This window comes from Vipera berus (genome assembly GCF_964194415.1).
Source record: "Vipera berus genome assembly, chromosome: 11".
Taxonomy (NCBI): Eukaryota; Metazoa; Chordata; class Lepidosauria; order Squamata; family Viperidae; genus Vipera; species Vipera berus.
The window spans coordinates 15,205,488-15,231,480 of NC_138214.1; the positions used below are offsets into that span (position 1 = coordinate 15,205,488).

The following is a 25,993-nucleotide window of genomic DNA, read 5'->3' on the forward strand; positions in this document are numbered from 1 at the left end:
AGCAGAGTCGCTAACCAAGTTGAGGGGAAGAGAGATGCTGTCTCAGGGAGACCAACGTTAAAGTAACCAAAACGCACTGATCCAAAAGTGATGGCAGGAGTAACCAAAACCACCTGGAGGACATCCTGAAGCCCATTTGAGGGAGTAGGTGTTCTGTAGGTTCTGACATTCTTCAAAGGAGTGAACCTTTCAAGTGAAACATTTGGCATCGGTAAGTCTAAGAAAGCAAATTAAAGAAACAGTGGTGTGCTGTGGCTATCAATTAAACTGAAAGAACCTGGGGTCTGCATTTGCCAGAGACAAACTGGGAAAGAGGAGGTGTCCCTAACTATGAAGAGTCCGTGATGACAAACAGTTTCCAGGGTGCTGATGCTCGGCGGCCAAGTTACTGAACAGGTCTACTTATAGGCGTGTGGTGACTTGTTCCTCCTGCCCATCGTTCCATTGGTTCCTAAACATGTCACAAGCATCTCCCCACGAGTTAAACACATCTTCTGAAGAGTCTATGAGTTTGGCATTTGAGGAGCAGATGCTGGAAGCACAGTGAAGGGAGCTGGCACAAACCACAGGGCACTGGCTTTGTCCCGTATGCCTGATATTGGAGCTGTAGGCCACCTCATTGAGGTTAATTTCACTTTTGGAGCAGTCATCTTGCTCTTTCGTCATCTGAGAATATTTAATGTCTTGCCACATGTAATGGGGCTGGATGACCCCATCCGAAATGGTATACATGGGCTCTTGGTTGGGTTCTGCAAGATGTCCATTCATCTTGGAGAACAGGAGACCCAGCCTCTTGAAGGACTCCTTTTTGGAGCTGGAAAGCCTTTGGACTCTGTTGCCATTGCGAACGAAGGAGCGCTTGCTGATCCCGTTGCTTTTTGGGTTTTCGCTCCCTGTCTCGACGCCAGACATGGTCTTAATGAGAGCTGAGACATTGAAGTCTTTCTTTTTGTTGCCCACCCCAAAGGAGATGCCCTTGGCCTTGGAGGTTTCTCCCAGGCATTCCTCAGGAGCTTCTTCTTTTTGGGAGACCTCTGTACTGCTGGTGGAGTAGCTTCTTCTTTGAGGCTTCCGGTTACCCAGTAAGTCCAGGACTTCGTAGCGGAAACTGGAAATGTCTTGTTTTAACTCCTAAGGGCAGAGAAGTGACAAGAGATGATTGACACTTTAATGCACACTGGCTGTATGGCTTTGAGCGCATTCCTTGGGAGACGGCTAATGCATGCCAAGAATTGCAAATACTTCATTATTTAGCACGGTGGGATAGTTCTATTGAACAGAGCGCAGTGGAATGGCACATAATGATATGGAGCCAAAGCTTTCAACAGGCACTTGACACTAAAATGTGGAGACTGGGGAACAGAAAGTGCCTTCAGCTTTCCCTCTCCTACAAACCAGGCACCCAAGAGTAACTAAACGTTTGTTCGGAAATAGAAAATCAATATTCCAACGTTTTCGCCCATTCTCATTTCATTGCCTCTGCTTTTAGAAAAGCAAAACGTTGAATGGGATAATGTTGCGCCAATCTTGATAAATAATATTTAATAGAAAAAGGGAGATGCTTCTTGGACATAAAATAGGTTCACCAACCCCAGCCAAAATCATGCCCATTATAATTTATCATGATGTATGAAACCAGCTAATGGTGATTTATTTAGCAAAAATATAGTCAATTCATGGCTTAGCATAATATGTTAACTAGTAAAGGTAAAGGTTCCCCCGCACATGCGTGCTAGTCATTTCCGACTCTAGGGGCCGGTGCTCATCTCCGTTTCAAAGCCGAAGAGCCAGCACTTGTCCGAGGACGTCTCCGTGGTCATGTGGCCGGCATGACTAGACGCCAAAGGCGCACGGAACGCTGTTACCTTCCCACCGCAGTGGTCCCTATTTTTCTACTTGCATTTTTACGTGCTTTCGAACTGCTAGGTTGGCAGAAGCTGGGACGAGTAACGGGCGCTCACTCTGTTATGCGGCACTCAGGATTCGACCCGCCAAACTGCCGACCTTCTGATCGACAATCTCAGCGTCCTAACCCACTGAGCCACCGCGTCCCTTTAATATGTTAACTACTTTAATATAATTGATAAACAGTTATGGATATCAATAAGCATGGTTCAACCATGGCATGCAAACCTAAATATAGTCCGTTCTCTCTCCCTCCCTCCATCTCTCTGTCTCCATCTCTCTTTCTCTCCCTTCATCTTTCTTTCTTTCATACACACACCTCATTAAGATATTACCTTAAAGTTCTCTTCAGTTAAGCCTTCATTGGTTTTTGAATTTCTTATCATGGCAGCAACGTATCTCTTCACCAGATTCCTGATCACCTCCTGAAATGAAAAGCACCAGAAACTTAACCTTCTTCCAAGTCAAAATGATATTTAATAAGGGCAAGAATCACACTTCGTACATGGGCATTTTCTTCCCCTTTGAAATTACATTGCAGAGACCTATGCATGTTACAGATCCCTTTTGAATCTGATTCACCCAATGAACATCTCAAGGCTTCTAAGTGGGCTATCAAAATCCAGATGCCCACTAGAAGGCAGAAGAGATGCAGAAAAACACAGTTGCCCAGCGTAATTTTTTTTTAAAAAAATATTAATCTTCCTTTGTGTGCAACTTTCCATTCAAAGAAAATAATCCTTTTTTTCTCTTTTGTCTTTTCACAGATTTTTATTTAAAGAAAGAGATTGAAATGTTAGGGGAATCGAATTCTTGATTTTGCTTCTAGGGAAATTAATGTTTCATTCATCTCGCTCTCTCTGTCTCTCTATTCCTCACCATTTGCTATCTGGCAAACAGATGGAGGTGCTTCCTCAGAAATTATTCCTGTTTTGCTGTTTGATCAATGAACCTTTGAAATGGGATCAAACAACACAAGAATAGATCATGAAAGATACTTTATCTTTCTGTTTTGTCCTGCTGTAAAAATCCCCCACTTTGCTGAAGCACCTCATATTTTGCCTTGCAGTTTTGATGGCACTAAGATGTGCAACTGTCGGTGCAGTAAATCCTTTAATTTTGGTCAATTTCTTAACTGAGAGTGAAAGAGGTTGGGAACAGCACTCATGAGTTGCATGGAAATACAGAAGGAGCTGCTCGGCTTGTCAGATTTTTCTTAGTCTGGAGCTAAATAGATTCTCCTTTGGCAAAAGCACTTGTAAAGCATTGTAGATCTAGGACAGGGGTCTTCAAACTTGGCCCTTTTATGACTTGTGGCCTTCAACTCCCAGAATTCCTCAGCCAGCATGCCTGACTGAGGAATTCCTGGAGTTTAAGTCCACAAGTCATAAAAGGGCCAAGTTTGAAGACCCCTGATCTAGGAAAAGAACAGGCAAAACTGCAGGGATGGGGTGGGGGTGATAAGTACATCATCAATTTAGAATCATTACATTCTCATAGGTTTCCCAAGTCCAACCCATCTTGAATTTGGTTGACCCCCAATTTAGTGTTGAATTTTATTTGACTAGATTCTTGTGTATATGTTTTTCTATTTTCTATTCTGCAACTGAATGGATCAGGGGTCTTCAAATTTGGCCCTTTTATGACTTGTGGACTTCAACTCCCAGAATTCCTCAGCCAGCATGCCTGACTGAGGAATTCTGGGAGTTGAAGTCCACAAGTCATAAAAGGGCCAAGTTTGAAGACCCCTGGAATGGATGGTCCAGATTCTTTATTCCTGATAGTGTGACACAATTTGACTTGGAATGTCCTTACTGTAAATCACTGTTTCAACCACATTGGGAAACACAAGTTTTTCTCTTAACAGCCAAACCCAACCTGTTATGTGCAAATTATGCCCAGTTAATTTAGGATTAAATAATTAAAAAAAAACAACTCATTGCACAAATCTTCTTGTGCACTAGGACAGCGAGTGAAATCTTTTTTCTCTGCTAACCAAATGAGGGGGTAATAATGTTTTTCATGAGTTGCAGAGATATTAAAGGTAAAGGTAAAGGTTCCCCCGCACATGTGTGCTAGTCGTTTCCGACTCTAGGGGCCGGTGCTCATCTCCGTTTCAAAGCTGAAGAGCCAGCGCTTGTCCGAGGACATCTCCGTGGTCATGTGGCCGGCATGACTAGACGCCAAAGGCGCACGGAACGCTGTTACCTTCCCACCGGAGTGGTCCCTATTTTTCTACTTGCATTTTTACGTGCTTTCGAACTGCTAGGTTGGCAGAAGCTGGGACGAGTAACAGGCACTCACTCTGTTGCTTGGCACTCAGGATTCGACCCGCCAAACTGCCAACCATTTGATCGACAAGCTCAGCATCCTAACCCACTAAGCCACCGCGTCCCTGCAGAGATATTAGCCACTACCAAATCAGAGAGCCAAGGCAAGCATCAAACTACTTTCTGAATAACTGCCATTATCGTGTTTTTTTAAAAAAATGAAGTTCTGACATTCTCCTAATGGTTTTAGATTTCTCTGAAAGAGAGTTTGTATTTTAATTAAAAATGAATATTTTATTCAATTGGATGAGATTAAGGGTCAACTGCTATCATTGGAGCCCTGACTAAAACCAGTGTGCCTACTCATCATTCTTAATCCCCGTTGCAGGACCACGCTGCATGCTAAATTATCAAAAGCAGTTGAAGGTATGATATGGAACCAGGGATATCTGCAGGCTGGACCCACATAAAATGGGGCTGAGGATTTGACATATCTTTGTAGGTGCCATCTGGGACTTTTCAACAATGCCCTTGTGGGCATTTCTATGTGGTATCGAGTCACGTCATTCAGAAATATTGTTTTTAAATGAAGCAATCATGCTGGAAACTAGGATGGGAAACCTGCTTTGCCGGAAAGGCAGATTATTAAGTATGCCATACAAATACTTATTGCATCTTTTTCAACTTCAGTCCACAGCATAGGCTTCCTCAGCCCAAGTGCCTTCAACTGAAAGACCATAACTCCCATCTCCCACAAAATCCAGTGGCGGTGATGGGGATTGTAATTTCATTTTATCAGATGGGGGAAGGTGCCACAGAAGATCTAAGGACATTTCACAAAGCAGTTTAAAGAATGGATTTGTTTACCTGGTAATGTTGATTCTGAATCAAGTTGTCCGCATGACGTTCCTGAAATGAACAATGGAATTCATGTATAGAGATGAAAAAACGAAGCCATAAGACTTTCAGTTCTCTCACTCTAAAGGTTGCTCATGAATAATAATTAATAATAATAATAATAATAATAATAATAATAATAATAATAATAATAATTGTCTTTATGTCTTAGATCATCATGATCATCTTAGATCACCTATTGATCATCTTGTGGACATAAACTACTCATGAACATATATGTGCATTCTTTCTCCCTCCCTCCCTCCCTCCCTTCCTCTCTCTCTCTCTCTCTCTCTCTCTCTCTCACTTTTCTTTCTCTCTCTCTTTTCTCTCTCTCTCTCTCTTTCTGTCTGTCTGTCTCTCTCTCTCCTTTCAAAACCATCAAATAGATCTTATGGTGGTAAATTCCATAGGCTACTTCAGTTGTTCTTAACCTTTTCTTCACCACGGACCCCCTTTAAATTCCTTTTTGTGGGTACAGACTATGGCCACAGACACCCCCAAGACTTAATTCAAGATTTAAATCATAACATTTTTCAAGCCTTTGCAGACCCCTTATGAAGACATTGTGGGACCCCCAGGGGTCTGCGGACCACAGGTTGAGAACCCCTGGACTATAAAATCTGTGCATTAGTAGCATTATTAGGAAAGATAAATAAGACTCATATTGACGATGCTTTGAACTAATACACTTCCCTCCACCCTGCTGCAATAAATTCACAACCATGGACTCATCATCCTCCCGGGATTCTGTATTGGGAATGGGTCTTCCTTTTCCATAACTTCACCCATCTTGGCTACCCATTTCCACTTCTCTTCCTTACTTTCAGCTTTCATGCTGTACTTCAGCGTGACATGTGTTTTGATTTCAATCAACATTAGTTCTAGCGAGATTTATTTCTGAACCACTTTAACTTGCAATTCTCCTCTTGCCTAAAATGGGAAACCTGGACTTTTTCAGATGTTGCAAAAAGTCTTGTGTTCCATTCTTCTTTTGATTCCTGACCATCTGATTGGGGACTAATTGGAACTGGGTTTGTAGGAGATGACCGGGCTGAGCCCAAGGGCCTGGTCAAATGCATCATAAGTACCTTTGTGCCCACAAGAGATCAAGTCCAGTCCACCTTGAATGCCTCTCTTATCTTTCCCTCGTTTCCTTTCACGGTCACTTGGCCAGATCCTGGTAGAAAGCTTAAGCTTTCAATAAACCTTTATACTCATTTGAACTGCCTGAGTCTCCTGATTTCCCAGGAAGGAATGCCAGGGATCCGACAAAGATGGCAGACCAGAGATTTCCCCTGCCTGCCCAAATCAAGAAAGGGAGGGCTAAGCTACGAACCTTCCCTTAATTAGTGAAAGTGTTCCACTGTTCCTCACCGTGAAAGTCTTCAGGTTCTCGTGCTTCCGTTCATGTTCTGGGTCTCGGGGTGGGCAAAGTTGCTTGTGGACCCACTTGCAAAGGTACCAGCATGACTTGGGGCTAGGGATGATATTAAAAGGAGGTGGCAGTGTGCCTCCTTCATCAAAGTAACTCATCCAGAGCTTTGTGCGTGCAAACTTCCATTCTATGTCTGCATGGTCCTGGATGGGAAGAGATGGGAAAGAGAAGAACACAAGATAGGTCATCTTTTGGCCACCACAAATTGTCATAAGGAACATCTATCCTAAAAATAATTTTAGATTATAGAGGCCATATTAAGGGGAAAGTAGAGTGTTTCTAGGGGTTAAATGTTAAATGTATATATGTGAGGTGGGTAGTATGTTGATATGTATTTTGTTGTTTTTTGTTGGGTTTTGTGGGGTTGTTGTGGATTTTTCAGTTTCGTTGTTCTGTATGGGACAATGACAATAAAGATTATCGTATCGTAATAGTAATAGTACTCAGACTTATATACAGGTAGTCCTCAACCTATGACCAAAATTGAGCCCAAAATCTCTGTTGCTAAGTGAGACATTTGTTAAGTGAATCTTGCCCCATTTTACGAATTTTCTTGCCCCATTTGTTAAGTGAATCACTGCAGTTGTTAAATTAGTAACACAGTTGTTAAGTGAATCTGGTTTCTCCCATTGACTTTGCTTGTCAGAAGGTCAGAAAAGGGGATTGCATGACCCTGGGACACAGTGACCGTCATGAATGTGAATCACTTGTCAAGCATCCAAATGTAAATCACATGACCCTGGGGATGCTGCAATGGTCTTGAGTGTGAAAAATGGTCATAAGTCACTTTTTCCAGTGCTGTTGTAGTTTTGAACGGTCACTGAGTGAACTGTACTGCTTCACAATGCTTTATAGCCCTCTCTAAGTGGTTTACAGAGTTACCATATTGCCCCCCCTCAACAAACAATCTGGGTCCTCATTTTACCGACCTCAGAAGGATGGAAGGCTAAGTCAGTCTTGAGCCGGTTGGGATCGAACACTTGGCAGTGAGCAGAGTTAGCCTGCAATACTTCATTCTGACCACTGCGCCACCACGGCTCTTAAGTAGGTATAATGGTTGGATAGAGTAAATACTGTTTCTGGAGCAGAGGTAAGCATATATATCCCTAATGCCAAGATTATAGGTAGATTACAGTATGCCTTTACTTCACACTCAGGGATGTTCCTCAGCTAAAGATGGACGAGAACTTAAATCTCTCCATTTGTAATCCAGGACTTTCATGGCTATGTTGCCCTGACCCTTTGATTTCCCCTCATTTCTCAGAGCCTGTGTTTTAGTTCCCACCCTCTAAGCATCCCACTACCCTGAATAGTATAGAGAGGACTTCAAATGGTTTTTGAAGCTATTTGTTCTGTCCATCCACAGCAGACAGAACAGCTGGAGCCCAACTCAGTTTACAGCCAGAGATAGTTCTCAGGTGCTGTTTGATCCTCAATTCCATGGGATTCTGTTCCTGATAGAATAGTATTTCCTCCATTCCTTTATCCAGCCAACCCTAAAAAAGCAAACTGAGGTTTTTCCATGTTCACCATTTTCCAATTCTCTGGCAGATGCGATTCTGAAGACCCTATAATATAATATTTCTGTGTCTCCCTTATGATGTACCCCGATCAGATCCACCTATGTAGATCAAGGGCCGTGTGACATGGGATTTTTGAGTTCTGACTGCACGTGAAATATGTTGCTTTATTAATCCAAGGATCCCGATGGCTTGTTTGTCTAATGCATAGTCCAAGAATGCATTCATTAAAGGAAAAAAGAAAGTTGGAAATACTTGGAATCGTAAAAATAAAAATGGTTGCCGAGACTTTGCTATTTTGACAGCCTGGATAATATGCATTAGCTAATTAAAGCCTATATTCCTTTGTGCTCAGCAATTCTGCAAGTATTTAGGTTATGCAGGGAACAGCTTTCATCTCTTAAACGCCAAGAAAGAATGACAAGGAAAATATGGGCCTTTCAAAATTTTCTGAAGGGGAGAAAGCAAGATTTCTGATAGCTTTTAATCTTTTTTTTTAAAGATGCCTTTTTATACAAAGACGCACTCTTCACTTTGATTTGTGCATATCCAGTTCAGTTGTGTCCTGTTTATTTAGATTTTAATATCCAGGTAACTCAAATCCTCCTGCTGAAGAAGTTGAAGAAGGCTGAGCACTCCGGGTGAAACAAATAGAGATCCATTCTTTGTGGAGTGTCATTTTCCAGAAACTATTGTTAAATAGGACAAACAATTAAGAGTTGCTAAATAGGGAAAAAAATCTGGAATAGTCCATGCAGGACCTGAATGAGAATTAATCCAAACCTTCTTCAAGTTAAAATATAATGAAAATGTGAGATCCAGGAGGTGTTCTCCAACAACTAAGGAAAGAATATATATATTTCTCCCTTTTCCACTTACAACCATCGAGAATTTTTTTCAATGCACAGGCTACCAATAGCAATAGCACATAGACTTATTTACTGTTTCATAGTGCTTTACAGGCCTCTAAGCGGTGTACCGAATCAGCAACTTGCCCCCCACAATCTAGGATGGTCCTCATTTTACCAACCTCGGAAGGGTGGAAGGCTGAGTCACCCTTGAACCGGTCAGGATTGAACTCCTGGCAATGGGCAGAGTCAGCCTGCAATACTGCATTCTAAACCACTGCGCCACCACGATCTTGCAAAGGAGCCAAAGTGATGGTAAGAAGCAATGGCGTCGCTTCTCAATTCAGACTCGACAGGCAAAAATTTATGTTAGCCCTGCTGCTGAATTAACTACACCGAATAAAATGTACGTGGCTCTTCCATCTTTGAGGAGTACATTTTTGATGGTACATTTTTGTTCCTCCTTCTGCTATTTAATCATTCCACATGGAAAGATGGCATCTAATTTGTTCCCTTGAAAGTTCTTGTCTTCAGAAATGAAGTTACTGGCCAAATTTGGCAAGCCCCATTAACTATTACATTGCTGATAAGCTTCATTCGTAATAGTTGATGTAGATTATGACACTTATAAATTATTTTCAGCTTTTCTTTTAGAGGCTGGCTATCTTCCCAGACATGTGTTTTTAAAGATGCATGCCTAGTGTGGTGGAGAAGGAGGGGGTCAAAAGAAAAAAGGAAGGGCCGAAAATGGAAGGGCCATTACATCTTATTCGGTGTAGCTAATTTAGCAGCCAAGGCTAACATAAATTTTGCTTGTTGGGAATGAATTAAGTATGAAGGCCAGCCTAAGGCTTCTTTGCTTTGGCTCCGTTGCAAGCCTGTGTATTTGAAAAGACACTTGATGGTTACAACTGGAAAAGGGAGACATTTTTATTCTTTTCTTCGTCTCCTGCATCTCATATTTTCATTCCATTTTAACTCGAGGAACGTCTGGATTAATTCTCATTCAGGTTCTGCATGGAACATTCCAGAATTTTCCTTTATTTAACACATAAATGCCAATGTACCCAGGAATGCAAATCCAGTTTGCACTGATTTGTGGTGGTGGTTGTTTTTTTAAATCACTGTAAACTAATGAAGGGCTGTTTCAAAATATGAAAGGGATGGGGTGAAACAAAGCTGAGTTTTGTCCATTCCTACCTGAAAGCCGGGGCAAATGCTAATAAATTACCATTAATCATTTGTTAGCATTGCAAAGAGAGAGGGAGAATAAGGTTTGTTTAATTATTCCTGTGACTCAAGCAAAACACAGTCAGAATGTATCAGCCGAGTCCATTTGAAAGCCTGGTAAACAGCTCGTGAATACTAAGTCTGCAGGTAGGTTATATGTAATTAGGCCAAGGCTAGCAAAAAAGGAAAATTGAGTTTGCTGTCCTCAGGCCTTTGTTATTTGCTTGTTCTCAGAAACAGTTAAACTCTTAAACAATTAGGAGCCCTGGTGGCACAGTGGTTGGAATGCAGTACTGCAGGGTAATTCTGCTGACTGCCAGCAGTTCGATCCTGACTGGCTCAAGATTGACTCAGCCTTCCATCCTTCCGAGGTTGGTAAAATGAGGACCCAGATTGTTGGGGGCAAATATGCTGACTCTGTAAACTTAGAGGGGGCTGTAAAGCATTGTGAAGCGGGATATAAGTGCTATTGCTATTTTTCTTTCTTTCCCTCCTCCCTCCCTCCCTCCCTCCCTCCCTCCCTCCCTCCCTCCCTTCCTTCCTTCCTTCCTTCCTTCCTTCCTTCCTTCCTTCCTTCCTTCCTTCCTTCCTTCCTTCCTCTCTGTGATTAGAATGCAGTATTGCAGACTAACCCACTGCTCACTTCCAGGATTATTTATTTAGCGTATGGCTGGTCACACACAGAACGTCCCAGGATTTGATTTCTTTTCATTTTCTCTTTGTCTCTCTTCAAAAGATTCTTCAAGACTTTAAGAAGTCGGTCTTAGAAATCCAAAATAAGCAACCTATCAAGTGATTGTTCTGGTTTGTTATTTGAATATTCCTTTGCATTATTAAAACATCAGCTGATTTCATCCAATGTAACATTTTTTCCACATCATTCTTGCAAGCTGTCATTTTAGCTCCATGTTCAAATCAGCCTCAATCTCATTCTTTTTCAGTAAAGCTTACTTCTCTTACATAACCTCTTTTAAATCCAACTTTGTAACAGCAGACAAAGTAACTTTTGGGTACATTTCCTCAAATGTTTTTGAATTCTTTCAAAGAATTCGAAAGAATTTGCTCCACTCTGTATTAAGGGGTCTTCTTTAATTATAATTCCTTAATTCTTTCTGGTTCCCTTTACTATTCAATCTTCAAAGTCCCCTTTTATCATGTTTTCCCCCCCCCCCAATCAACAGCATTTTCCCATGGGAAATATTGAATTTCAGATTCTTAATGTATTCCAAACAACAACATTTCCCCACAGAAAGGATTCTTATAATTAATTTCAAATTCTTATATCAAATCTGTCTGGCACTTTAGTCTTTTATAATCATCCAAAATCAACGTTCAAATCACCCTTTCACTGTTTATTCTAAGTTTTTTTAAAAAAATCCTTAAACTTATATGAAGCGTCTTTTGTTGAAGGTTGAAGGAGAATCACCTCGTCTAATGAATCCTGTTCTGAAGGTTGTTAACCTTTAAAAATCAATTAACAAGCAATTTCCAGAAGTGATTTTAAAAAGGAACTATTTGAACCAATAGTATCCTCCTGAAAAGTGCCAAACTGTGGCACTGGGCAAAGTTATTTATTTATCAAATTATAATGGCTACCCACCTTACCACAGATGGCAATTTTTTTGATTCCGAAAACTTTAAATTCACTGACGTCCACTGTGTTGTGGTCTCCTCATGGGGACCTGCTCCCTGGAGCACTTATGGGCAATCTCAAGTCCTCTCCTTTTCAGGAAAGGGATTCCAACTAGATGAGATCCATTTGGTGGCTTCTTCTTAGGATGCTAATTGCTCATCTAGTTCCCCAACCATATGCTTTCAGAAAGCTCAGAAACCATGATGAGGGGGTGGGATCGCTCTTCTGTTTTCACTCCCAAGCAACTGATATTCAGATGATGCTACTTCTGATCTGGAAGAAGCACAAATCCATCAAGACCAGTAGCTAAGCATAGCTTGGTCCTCCTTGAATCTGTCAAATTCCTCTTTTAAAGATTGGTGGCTACCACTTTCACTAGAATCCATTATTCCAGTATACATCAAGTAGTTTAGCTTGAACTGAGCACAAATTATAGCCTGTGTGAGCTGGACAAAGCATCCTTCTTCCGTAAGAATCAGGGGGGGATGGGGGTCCTCCAACTCGGGTGCTTGCTCATTATATAGATTGTTCAGCCACTTGGATGCTTCTCCTTCCAAGCTGGATGCAACCATGTCAACCATAGCGGCTGGGTTCGGGTAGAAATAGGCACAGCGGCAAGCCTCTCAGTGGTGGTTGCAGCAGATCAGCTGTCCTCACGGCTTGGGCCTTGCCCCCAACTGAGAGGCCTGGAAAAGTTCCTTCTCCACCAGTGCGCTGGCTTGTGCTTCTCCCTCTGGGGTAGCAGCCGCCATCGGGGTGCTGGTTTCAGGCTCTCTTCCATTCTCCATGTTGAAATCTTCCCTGAATCTTTGTCAGTCTATCCCTCAATTCTAGGGATAGCGACTGGGGCTCGGGATCCCAAGATAGTTAGGTAAAAATTGTACTTTTGGGCTTAATGTCATGGGTCCGACAGATGAAACGTTTCAAAAGAACTTTGAGGCATTGTTTGCCTTAAAGAATCTTTATTTGAGAAGCATAACTTCGGCACTTACATAGTCGAAGCCAAAATCTGAATTCCCTTCCCCTGAGCACATACTATCAAAGCACAATTCCCTCCTCTAATTGACAGTCATAAATCACATTCCCCAATTAGCTTGAAGCGTGGGCTTTCTCCCCAGCTCTCCAGCCCGCCAAATCTTTATCAACTCTGGACGCAATAACCTTGGATTCCCACGGCTGAGTTATTATTGTTATGACTAACTGGACTCTCATCCACATCCTCCCTCCCAGCATCAACTAACTCTAAAAGCGAAAGAGAAAAATGGCTGCATTTCCATCTGTGGTCAAAGCAAGAACATCCGATGTTAGCAGTGTTGACGCTTGGCTTATGGATTTCCTGACACCATGGCAGACTTATCTCTTCTTCTCCCCCCCCCCCAAATGGCTAGCGGACACCTTCAGAAGGCCAATGTCACTGTAAAATCACTCAAGTAATGACAAAGGGAAAAATTGGCAAGGTAGGTCAGCATCGTGACCAACACGGCGGCTTCAAGCCACTGATGAGAACTGCTGATCTTTGGCCTCACGGAGATACATCAGGTGCCTGTTTTAGCCCTGATGGCATATTCCATCTGCATTCACAAAGTCCAGATATTTCTCTGGCCTTTTGAATGACAGTTAGATGAGGACATCTATCTAAGCAGAAAGCCCCCCCCCGAACAAGCGTTGAGGGAAAGGATATTACATGAGTTTAATCTCCACTGATGGCCTAAGCAAAAGTCTGTTGACATTTTGAACTGAATTGGCACGTTCCTGACTCTCTTTGTCAGATGCACTGATTTAGAAGACAGAGTAGTAGCTCTCTTTAGGCAGAGTAAGAGATTTCAGAAGGCAAGTTAATGCAGGAAGACAGCGCCCAATTTCTGTCATTAAACAAGACAGGGATGATAGAATAACACTGTTTTTCCTCTTTTCACTATCCCACTGCCTGGTAGAATCAAAGTCCTGTTTATTATAATAGACTAGAAGGGAACAGATTTTAAGATAGCATTTTCCGGCACAGAAAATGTTTTAGTCAATCTCAGCAATCTTTACAAGGCAATACAGGTCGTCTATGATTCATGGCCATAGCTGAGACTGGAGTTACAGTTTTAAGTTGTGCTGGTTGTTAAATGGGTCATCAGGTGACTGACCTGATTTTATGACATTTGTTTTGCTGCAGTCATTAAACGGATCACCATGAAGTTGCAATTGTTAAACGAATTGTTAATACAGAGCGCGGTTTCTGCCAGGAACCAGAAGGAAACGCTGGTTTCTGGCAAAAAGAAAAAAAAATCATAAATCATAGTCATGTGATTGCAAGGCTCTGCAAATGTCCCTAAATGCAGAACCTCAGAACCTCGAATCCAATCATAAGTATGTTTTTTGGGGGAAGTGCTGTATCTTCCAACGGTTGCTAATTGACCAGTCATACGTCAATGCAGTTAGGTCTGCATTACAGATAGTTCTATCAACCTGCCTTCCATTAAGGGCTGTGAAAATATCTACAGAGCCCTCATATCCTGGAGATAAATTGTTTCAACTTCTACCATCAAAATGACATCATAGGGCATTGCACATAAGAACAGCTAGTCACAAGGACAGTTTTTCCTCCCACACCATCACTCTGCTAAACAACTAATTCCCACAACATTGTCAATCTAAATAGAATAGAATAGAATAGAATAGAATAGAATAGAATAGAATAGAATAGAATAGAATAGAATAGAATAGAATCTGGAAGGGACCTTGGAGGTCTTCTAGTCCAGCCCCCTGCTCAAGCAGGAGAACCTATGCCATCTCAGACAAGTGACTGTCTAGTCCAGGCATGTCAAACTCATGGCGTATCGTGACTTTTTCCCCATTGCCGGCAATTAGGTGGGCGCGGTTTTAGCATGACACATCTGGTCCATGGGCCAGCAGTTTGACATGCCTCGTCTAGTCTCTTCTTAAAAATCTTCAGTGATGGAGCGCCCACAATTTCTTGAGGCAAGCTGTTCCTTATTTAGTAAGGCTGTGTTAATGTTAATTCTTCTCATCTTTCCTATTACTTATCTCCTTATCTACTTATGACTATAACTTTGTTGCTTGTATCTTACGATTTATATTGTCTTATTTAGTTTCCTAGTATGATTTATTTTGATTGCTTATTTAGTATCCTATGAATATCACTAAGTGTTGTATCTTATGATTTATGATGAATGTATTTTCATGATGACTATGATCATGATTTTAAAAGGGACGCGGTGGCTCAGTGGGTTAGGACGCTGAGCTTGTCGATCGGAAGGTTGGCAGTTTAGCGGGTCGAATCCCGAGTGCCGCGTAACAGAGTGAGCGCCTGTTACTCGTCCCAGCTTCTGCCAACCTAGCAGTTCGAAAGCACGTAAAAATGCAAGTAGAAAAATAGGGACCACTCCGGTGGGAAGGTAACAGCGTTCCGTGCGCCTTTGGCGTCTAGTCATGCCGGCCACATGACCACGGAGACATCCTGGGACAAGCGCTGGCTCTTCGGCTTTGAAACGGAGATGAGCACCGGCCCCTAGAGTTGGAAACGACTAGCACGCATGTGCGGGGGAACCTTTACCTTTACCTTTATGATCATGATTTATCACTTATTGCTTTTATGTACACTGAGAGCTTCTGCACCCAAGACAAATTCCTTCTGTGTCCAATCACACTTGGCCAATAAAGAATTCTATTCTATTCTATTCTATTCTATTCTATTCTATTCTATTCTATTCTATTCTATTCTATTCTATTCTATTCTATTCTATTCTATTCTATTCTATTCTATTCTATTCTATTCTATTCTATTCTACCCTACCCTACTCTACTCTACTCTACTCTCTTCTATTCTATTCTATTCTTAATCCCGCATTGTAGCTTAGAGAACTTGAGCACATTTCCAGTCTAACGACCATCTAAAAACCACCTCATTCAATCAGAAGCAAGAAAAAATGTGGCCATGCTGATATGAGATGATGTTAAGCAGGGGGTCTCCAAGCCTGGCAATTTTAAGATTTGTGGACTTCAAGTCCCAGAATTCTGTGGCTGGCTGGGGAATTCTGGGAGTTGAAGTTGACAAGTCTTAAAGTTGCCAAGTTTGGAGACTCCTGGTCTTAAGCAAACCTGATCCATTAATGTGGTGTAGTGGAGAAGACGTTCGGCTAAAATAGGAGAAGACCAATTCATGTCCATCCTCATGCTGGAGTCTATCCTTTTTTTCTCTCTCTCTCAGACCAATCTATCTCACAGGCCTATTTTCATGGAAATAAAATGAAGGATGATTCCTAGGTAGTTTCTTTTGAGATCCTGGAAAAAGGCAGGCTGGAAATCTGAACAGCTTAATTAATCTCCTTGTCACTGCACACCACATTTATTCTTCAACTGAGCAAGGTGACTGGAAATATGAAAACCCATTTACAGAAAAGAAAGAATCAGTGTACTTCAGTGGCAAATTATGAGAGAGAGAGAGAGAGAGAGAGAGAGAGAGAGAGAGAGAGAGAGAGAGAGAGAGAGAGAGAGAGAGAGAGAGAGATGGTTTAAGTCTATGCTAATTGGGTGACTCAGAGCTGCTCACAATATTTCAGCTTAATCTATCCCACTGTTGTTCTAGGGATTTGATGGAGGATGACATGATGAAGGCTATCATGAACTCTTGAATAAAGGCAGAACTATTGGATGCGTTCCCACAGTACACTTAAGAAAATCAGCTAAAGATCTAGCTGCTAAATTAAGTTTGGTTAGATCTAACCTTTCAATTAGTTTTAATCTTTGTGAGTTTGGTTCGTTTATGAGGCAACCCACTGTGCAATTCCTCCAAATGTATTCACATCAACCTATCCATAAGGGTAACTATCTTCTCCTTCTACAATCTTCTCCGATTTTAATCAACATCATCATTTCTATTTTCTTTTGAAAGCGTAGGTACAGGTAACAATAGCAAGACTTATATACAACCCCATAGCGCTTTACAGCACTCTCCAGCCAATTTACAATGTCAGCATTATTTGCATATTGTCCCCCAAACAATCTGGGTCCCAATTTTATCAACCTCGGAAGGATGGCAGGCTGAGTCAACGTTGAGCCTTGTCAGGACTGAACTCTAGACTGTGGGCATTTAACCACTCCACCGCGAGAGCTCCACCACAACTCACAACCGTTTGTTTAGCAATAGTTCAAACTCACAACAGCACCAAAAAAGTGATTGACAATTGGTCCTCACACACATGACTGCCACAGTACCCTACAGCCTCTGATCAGAAGCCAGGCACTTAGCAATTGGCATATATTTTTGATAGGTGCGACATCCTGGGGTATACGATAGTCATTTGTGACTTCCCAACCAGCTTCCGACAAGCAAAGTTAGTGAGTGGCCTAAGGACTGCAATGGTTCACTTAGCAACTGTGGCAAAAAAAGTTCATAAAATTGGATGTGACCCACTTAATGACCCTCTTGCTTAGCAAGGGAAATTATATTTCCAATTGTGGCCCTAAGTTGAGACTATCTGCAAAGAATGTATATGAGGGATCCTTGGCATTCTGTGAGGCTGGTTATTTTCTTGCAACCAGTACTCAGGATGTTACCTGGTTTGGGTCATGAAACATCTGCAAGAAAACAATCAAACTCAGAGCACATCAAGGGCCCCACAATTCTCCTCCTCCTCCTCCTCCTCCTCCTCCTCCTCCTCCTCCTCCTCCTCCTCCTCCTCCTCCTCCTCCTCCTCTCCACAAACCCCCCTTCTTTGTAGCACTGTTGATATCTAGTTGGGTAATGAAACATCTGCAAGAAAACAACCAAACTCAGAGAACACTTAGCACCCCTCATGACTTACAAGTATTCTTCTTTATAAGAATTGTATATGAAGTTTGTTAAGCTAAGGCCACTGTATACATTAAATCTCTCTCTAAATACAGAAGAACTCTCCCTCCCTCCCTCTTTCTCCCCCCCCATGTGTGTGTGTGTGTGGGGTGTTTATGTGGGTGTCTGGAAAGTTCCTATCCCACTTCCCACCCTCTGCCAATTCCCACAAATTGTCTACCCTAGTACCGCCATTAAGAGGTGCTAACGACCATCTCCACCTGAGAACACAGCAAATGAGTTGTACATTTGCTGCCTAAATCGACATGTCCGCTAGCTCCAGAAACACACACATCCAACCAAATGCCTAATTCACAGACAAGCTGGAAGAGACACCAGTGTGTTGAACTCACTGCTATCAGCTGGTAGGAGTTGTTCATCATGGCAATGAGCATGTTTAGCAAAACCACCAAGGAGATGACGTTGTATGTGCCAAACATGGTGGCCCCAACGAACTCTGTGAATTCATGCCTGGCTTTGACATTTGTGACGTAGAGGTTCAACAGACCAAAGACCGACCAGAAGAGAGACTGGAGAGTTTCAAAGAGTCTGCAAAAAAACAGAAAACAAAACAAAAAATAAGTAATTGTCTTAAAAGATTTGATTAAGTCTAGGAGAACAGATATATCATTGATCTTTCTCATGAGCTGGTACATCCAAGGTTTTTGTGCTTACATCTTTCTATTTCCCAGCCAGTCTAGTTTCCTGTATACTCTCAGCTCAGCTCTGATGTAGAATCATAGGACTAGCAAGGACCTTGGCGGTCTTCTAGCCCAACCCTTTGCCCAACACAGCAGACCTTATTCCATTCTGGACAAATGGTTGCCCATTTCTTGAAAACCACCAGTGATGGAGCACCTGCAACTCTGAGAGGCAAGCTGTCTTCCATTAATTGATTAATTAATTCTCACTGTCAAGAAATTCCTCCTTAATTCCAGGTTGGATATCTCTTTAACAAGCTTCCACTCATTACTTCTTGTCCTGCCTTCTCGTGCTTTGGAGAACAAGTCAGCCCCCTCCTCCCTGTGACAACCCCTCAAGCACCAGAAGGTAGCTATCATGTCTCCCCTAATCTTGGTTAGGTTAAAGAGCTGTGGTGACACAGTGGTTAGAATGCAGTATTGCAGGCTAACTCTGCCCACAGTCTGGAGTTCGATCCTGACCCGCTCAAGATTAATGCAGCCTTCTCTCCTTCCGAGGTCAGTAATATGAGGATCCAGATTTTTTTTGGTGGGGGGCAACATGCTGACTCTGTAAACCACTTAGAGAGGGCTTCAAAGCGTTGTGAAATAGTATATAAGTCTTACTGCTATTTCTATCGCTAGGTGCTATCTTCTTGGCTGGGGGCCAATGCTCAATTCTGTCAAAATTCTTCTGAATCTTGAGTGAATCGTGTGAGATTTCTCCCTTGGCATTTGAAAAACCAGGAGACAAATTCAGAGAAGCCTCTGAGCATTTTTCTCATGTGAATACATTTCTGGAAGTCTATCGTAGAGAGTCTACATCTGTTAAGCTGGCAAATAAGCTAAACTTGAAGGGAGAAGGGAGGAAAACCAATATCAAAACGCAGCTGCTTTCTAAAGATATCTTTTGACAGCAGAGCTGTTTTCTACTTTCTAGTGTCTGCAGCTAAATGCATTCCAGCTATCATTCAAAGAACACTACATGATGAGAGACTTTCTCTTCCCGTTACAGGCACTACAAAAATCAAGGAGGAGGGAGAAAGGAGAGAAAAATAAGTGTGAATTTGAGAAGTGTGTTCTGCTATTCACATGCAAACTCTTCTAGAAATGGGGAATTTTTTTTTTCCAAATAGAAAGTGCTTGTCCATGCTTCTTCCCTTTTGCACCCTCTACTCCATTATTCCTGTCCATTTACAAAGATTATTTAACCAATCGCCACCAGTTGGTGCCATCTAGTGTGCTTGGACAACAATCCCTAAATTGTCTCAGAATGGTTTAGCACCGTCCTTAATGTAATAATGAAGATATTCCTCTGGATACTCCGCCAGTCCAAACATATGAAAGCCAAGTACAAATAGTCCTCAACGTATGGACATTCCTTTGATGATTGTTTGAAACTATGACCACACAGAAGAAAATGACTTGTAGTTGATCCTTGCACTTACGACTGTCAAAGCATCCCCAAGGTGATGTAAGGCGAGACCCAGCTTAAAAACTGTAACTGTGAGAGGGACCTTGGGGTCCTAGTGGACAATTACTTGACGAGGAGCCAGCAGTGTGTGGCAGCAACCAAAAAAGCTGATACAATCCTGGATTGTATAAACAGAAGCATAGAATCAAGATCATGTGAAGTATTAGTACTGCTTTATAAAACCCTAGTAAAACCACACCTGGACTACTGCAGCCAATTTTGATCACCATATCACAAAAAAGATGTTGAGAGTTTGGAAAAAGTTCAGAGAAGAGCAACTGAGATGATCAAAGGCCTGGAGACTAAAATGTACAAAGAATGGCCGCAAGACTTGGGTTTGGCTAGTAGTCTAAAGAAAAGAAGAAAGAGTGGAGATGATATGATATGATATGATATGATATGATATGATATGATATGATATCGTATCATATCGTATCATATCATATCATATCATATCATATCATATCATATCATATCATACAACTAGCACGCATGTGCAGGGGAACCTTTACCTTTACCTATGATATCAGTGTTCCAGTATCTGAGGGGCTGCCAAAAGGAAGAGGGGGTCACTTTGTTCACCAGAGCACCAGAGGGAAGGGTGAGAAACAATGGTTGGAAACTGATCAAAGAGAGAAGCAACCTGGAATTAAGGAGAAACTTCCTGACAGTGAGGACAATCAACCAGTGGAACAGCTTGCCCCCAGAAATCGTGGGCGTTCCATCACTGGAGATTTTTAAGAAGAGGCTAGACAATCACCTGTCTGAGATGGTATAGGTTCTCCTGCTTGAGCAGGGGACTGGACTAGAAGATCTCCAAGGTCCCTTCCAGCTTCTATTCTATTCTAATCAGAATTTGGGTATTTGGGTATTTATGAAGAGTTGCGTGTCCCAGAGTCATGGGAATGCCATTTGCAACCTGCCCAAGGAGCTTCCAATGAGCAAAGTCAACAGGGAAGTCGCATGCAGTTAAAATCCTGTGATTCACCTACTGACTATGGCAGAAAAGGTCCTAAAATAAAATCATTGCTTAGCGATGTTTATGGAGATTCTCAGTCCTTCAGGTCCTGGTTACCCCAAGGGTGTTTTTTCAAAAGGCAAGTGGACTTTCTTGATTTTTCCTTGAAGACATTTCACTTCTCATCCAAGAAGCTTCTTCAGTTCTCAGAAAGTCCACTTGCCTTTTGAAAAAACACCTTTGGGAACACTTAGCGATGGACGTTCTTGGCCAAATCGTGGTCTTAAGTCAAGGACTACCTGTAAGGAAGCCTCCATTTGATGCAAAGTATAGACAGCTGGTTTGATCTAGGCTAGAAAGCCAGAGACCGTGAGTTCGTGTCCCGCCGTAGGCCTGAAAGCCAGCAGGGCGACTTGGGCCAGGCCCTCTCTCTCAGCCCAACTCATCGGGTTGTTGCTGTAGAGAAAAAAGGAGGAGGAGGAAGGCGTGTCGGATAGGTTTGCCACCTTGAATTACTTGTAAAAGGAATAAGGCAGAATAGAAGTAATTAAATTAGCAAAATAAAATAAATAAAATAAAATAATTAAAAATGAAATAAATAATAAAATAAAATAATTAAAAATGAAATAAGTAATAAAATAAAATAATTACATTACATTAAATAATAATAAAATGGGAAGGCAGATCTCTGGATATTAAAACAAGCATCCGCAGGGCAAGTCCTGGGGTACGTAACTCTTAATAGAGAAATCTCTCATCATCTGCTGCATAACTGGAGATTTTTTGCAACTGAGAATTGCCTAGCTATCTGCAATCTGCCATAGTTCTTGAATCCAAATTTCCCCCCAAAATATATTTATAATTAGATCAAACCTGGACGCCGTATTAAGGCCTTTTTGCACATGGTCATGTGTGGACAAGATGTTCTTAGCCAAGAGACAGAAGTCTGAACATCTCTCCCAGATTCATTCTTTTATTATCCCTGTCAACCAAAGCCATGATAAGAAGGACTAACTAGATTTGCTAACGGTTTTAAACACGGACTAGTAAAAAAAAACAATGAAATTATTTATCGTGGATATGTAAGGACAAAGAACAGGCTGGCTGACACATTCTGAGCCAACAGAAAGAACCTTAATGAAGTCCATTAGAGAGTATTGTCCAACAGAGAAAGGTTGGGCAAGTCCAAAGTAGGCGACAAAAAGAATGCTTTAAACTGTGCGGGGACAATTGGTAACAGCAGTGAGAATTAATGAGTCTGACGGGCTTTGGAGATTATCTGCACTAGAACTGGAGCTGTCTCCTCTTGTTGGCAAGATCACAATTTTTTGCCGGCTTTATCTGAGAGAAAAAACATTCGTTCTTTCTCTTGGGAGACACAGACACAGGCTGTCTGCCTATCTGGTCTTCAGCTGAGGTATTAAGTTGCTCAAACAGAGAAGAAGTAAACAGTTGGTGGGGGGGAAATAGAGACTCTCTTCTCCCTTGATTGCTGGCTACTCATATTGGTTTCATTTTACACCAACATCGAGCAAGATACTCCAACCTCAATCTGCAAAAATCACCTTGCAGTGAGATGGGTGTCAAACAAATTAAATAAATGAATAAACTCTCTAAAGATTGGCTTGAACCATGGTAAAAACCCACTAAGAATAGTAGGAAGGGTCATTCAATCTCTTTCTTAATCATGTCTAGCTTTCTATCTGACATTTCTCCTGCAAATTGGATCAGTGGTTGGATTGTGATGGAACTGTAGTGAGAGGTAACTCAGCCCAGATGTGTGAGAGAAAGAGGATGAAGGCAGCTGCTCCTTAATGGTTCCCAGATGTAGATGCAGACAGTAGAGTCTTCAGTTTGGCAAGACTTTATCTATAGGTATGAAACAATAAAGAGCCCAATTTGGAAGAATCTCAGAATGACAGAGTTGGAAGGGACCTTGGAGGTCTTCTAGTTCAACCCTCTGCTCAAGCAGGAGAACCTATACTATTTCAGACAGGTGGCTTTCCAGTCTCTTCTTAAAAACCTCCAGTGTTGGAGCACCACAACCTCTGTTCCACTGATTATTTTAATTGTCAGGAAATGTCTCCTTAGTTCCAGGTTGCTTCTCTCCTTGATTAGTTTCCATCTGTTGCTTCTTGTCCTGCCTTCCAGTTCCAATTGTCAGGAAATGTCTCCTTAGTTCCAGGTTGCTTCTCTCCTTGATTAGTTTCCATCTGTTGCTTCTTGTCCTGCCTTCCAGTTCCAATTGTCAGGAAATGTCTCCTTAGTTCCAGGTTGCTTCTCTCCTTGATTAGTTTCCATCAGTTGCTTCTTGTCCTGCCTTTGGAAAATAGCTTGACCCCTTCTTCTTTCTGACAGCGCTTCAAATATTGGAACACAGCCATCGTGTCACCTTCTTTTCATTAAACTAGACATCCCAATTCCTGCAACCATTCTTCATGTGTTTTTCCTTTCAGCCCCTAATTTCAGTCCACATGTCATTCTTGGTATTAGGCATTGCAGGATTTAGATAACATCGTGGCTGATGGACAGGTTGGCTCTGTATCGGATGCTTGACTTTGGGCCAGTGTTTGATCTTTGGTAAAGAAATATACACACAGATCTGAATCAGCCCTATTTGCAGCATCAGTGATCTCAAACAAGCCTTTGATTCAGTCTCCAGGAAGAATCTTTGGCAGACATTTAAGACCACCTACTTTAATAGTCTATCGACTCCTTACCTTTATAAATAAACCACACATTAAAGATCAGACAGAAGACCTAAAATGGGCATTTTTTGGAAGCCATACCAAATAAGAAGGTAAAGCAAATGTACATTGTTCTTCCCACTGCCATTTTAATTATTATATATGGCATCAATTCCATCCTGGGATCTTTAAATAGTTTTTCCCTTCACCAAAAATCCAGAGCTATTGATACAGTTATTCTGGCATAGCTTCCAAGGGGGGCGGGTTTGAGGAGAACATTGAAGGTATTCTTCCTCAGTTGGGAAGATCACTTGCTGCTGTTTAGCTCTGATCAAATTAAGACCTTGACTTCTTGGAGAAGATAAAATATATTAATTGGGACATGAACCTAGATATGTTTTAAGTACTAGAAGGTTTTGTCCTAGATTTGCAGCACTCATATGTCTTAGAATTCTCAGAATGATCAAAGGATGGGTGGATGGATGGATGGATGGATGGTAGAGGAGCTAAATTTGTAATCTCTTGGTAAAGCCATTTATGCCCCAAAAGTGGCCATCTGCCTATGTCTATGCAATTACTTTACTATAGAGCCATTGAATCTAAATTTGTGGGGGGAAAGTTGGTATCTGTCTGTCTGTCTGTCTAGCTATCTTCATCCATCCATCATCCATCTATCTCTCTTTAACAAATTTATTAAAATAAGATTTTACAAATACAAAGATTTTAAAAACACAAAGAAGAAATAGAGAAAAGAAAAAGCAAAGAATAACAAGAAAGCAAGAAAAAGAAAGCTATCTAAGGAAACAATTTCCAATCTTCTTTGCAATAGTTGCAAACCTCGTAATTACCAAACCTAGTAATTACCTACCATGCTACCTATCATAGTTCCTTGCTTCCTATAAACCAGAAATTTTAAATTAATAAATCCTGAAGTCAGCAGTTCATTTTTATCCATTTGCAGCAAAAAAAGTCTATAAATGCTTCCAGTCCCTTATAAAAGGAGTCAATATAGCGTGTGGCTGTCTGTGCTGAGGTGGAACCAGACCCAGATGAGGCATGACTTAGATGTATATTGAGGTTAAACCTAGTTTTTCACCCAACAAAGGCTGGGCCTTTAAACTTGGTTGATATGTAATCATTTCCTTAGATGTGCAAAACTCATAGGTCTTCATCTGAGTGATGATCAGGCTAGGAAGCCAAGATACTATAGTCAGAACACAGCAGAAGACTTAAATACAATTAGGGAACCAGATCAATAGGTTCAATCCTGGTAGATCCTTGAACCAACATTTTTTTAAAGTTTGTTCCCTTTGCCATCAAGCTTCGGTTGTTTAACCTCCAAGAGTTTTCAAATGTCGATTGAGGATGATTTCTGAAGCGCTAAAAATATGCTCTGATTGTAATGGAGTAGTTAAGGATTTATGTTATCAATGTTTCTGTATTTTATTCCACCAGTGTTTCTATAGAAACTCATTCAAATGCCTCTTAATTACACTTTTTCCTCTGGGGAAATCAGACAAGTTTTATGTACATTGTATTCTTCTCCAGCTGTGATGACTTCTAATCACCCCCAGAAGGACACCTCAACTAAAAACTTTATTTGGCTGTACCAGGAGATCACTGGCATATTTTAAATGTAAAAAGCTAAATCAACTCCTATCCTGTCTCCTATGGCCTAACAACCTATGTCACTACAGCTCTGTAATTATTTTCCGTAATGCTGGTCATTTACTGTGATAATAATTAGAGTGGTAATCCCAATACTCTTGAAGGACTCCATTTGCAAATGGCTAGATTAAGCAATAGCTAGCTCTTTCATCTCCTTTGCATCTTGCTGCAGCTACCGCTGATTGGAAATGGATGCTGAAGCCGCACACATCAGGGTGGAGATGCCAGAGGGCAAAATCAGAGGTGATATGAATATTTCTGCTAGGCCTCCATATGTGTTGATGTTTTCCCCTGTGACTCCACTTTAAGAACAGTTTCCAGGTAGGATACCAGTGGCAAAGATGCTTTGCCAAGAATCAGAGAGAGAAAACATTTGAAAATGAATTATTAACAAATTGACCCTTCCCTTGTCAGTAAAGTACATAGCTGTTCAAGGAGCTGGAGTTTTTCCGAAGAAAGAACAGAGGAAGGCTAAGCTTGAGATGTAACAAGGAACAGGGTGCAGTGCTGGGTTTTTAAGCAACCACAAGCACATGTCCAGGAATGCAGTCCAGAGGCCTCTTAGATCTGATTATTTGGAAGCTGTTTTTTTGGGGGGATGTTCTTTCGGGACAGGCAAAGAGAGAGGCCTTGGTTTCTCTTCAGGGGGAACTTCAACGTAACACGCTCAGAAATGGCATTTGAGTTCACATTGCGAGGCTGGTCCTTCTCCGCGGCCCACAGACATAATTTCTTGTTTTGCAGGTAGTCCATTCTTGGCATGTCATTCCTGCTGGCGTGTCTGTTCAAAGTGCAAAAAAATGGCACTTGGAACCAGGGGTGTTAATCATGACTGTTTCAGCTTTTCAAGGCAGGCAGGCAGAACTTCAGCAATGAGACACCAATGAAAGTGCCGTTGCTGTGAATTCGCTCTGCCTTCAAAGGGGCCCTGCTGCTTCTTTGTTTC

General features: G+C 41.6%; 1 protein-coding gene across 1 annotated transcript in view; it reads right to left on the bottom strand.

The window, feature by feature from the left end:
• Positions 1 to 363: 363 nt before the first annotated feature.
• Positions 364 to 25,993, bottom strand: part of TRPC5 (transient receptor potential cation channel subfamily C member 5) — a gene marked incomplete at its 5' end in the record, with an annotated part of 122,897 nt that continues 97,267 nt past the window's right edge. Inside the window, 5 exons of the mRNA XM_081336688.1 lie at positions 364 to 1,131; positions 2,241 to 2,330; positions 5,043 to 5,084; positions 6,450 to 6,653; positions 17,934 to 18,129. Of these exons, the coding sequence (XP_081192814.1) occupies positions 403 to 1,131; positions 2,241 to 2,330; positions 5,043 to 5,084; positions 6,450 to 6,653; positions 17,934 to 18,129 (1,261 nt within the window). The 3' untranslated portion in view covers positions 364 to 402. The remainder of the gene's footprint in view (positions 1,132 to 2,240; positions 2,331 to 5,042; positions 5,085 to 6,449; positions 6,654 to 17,933; positions 18,130 to 25,993) is intronic.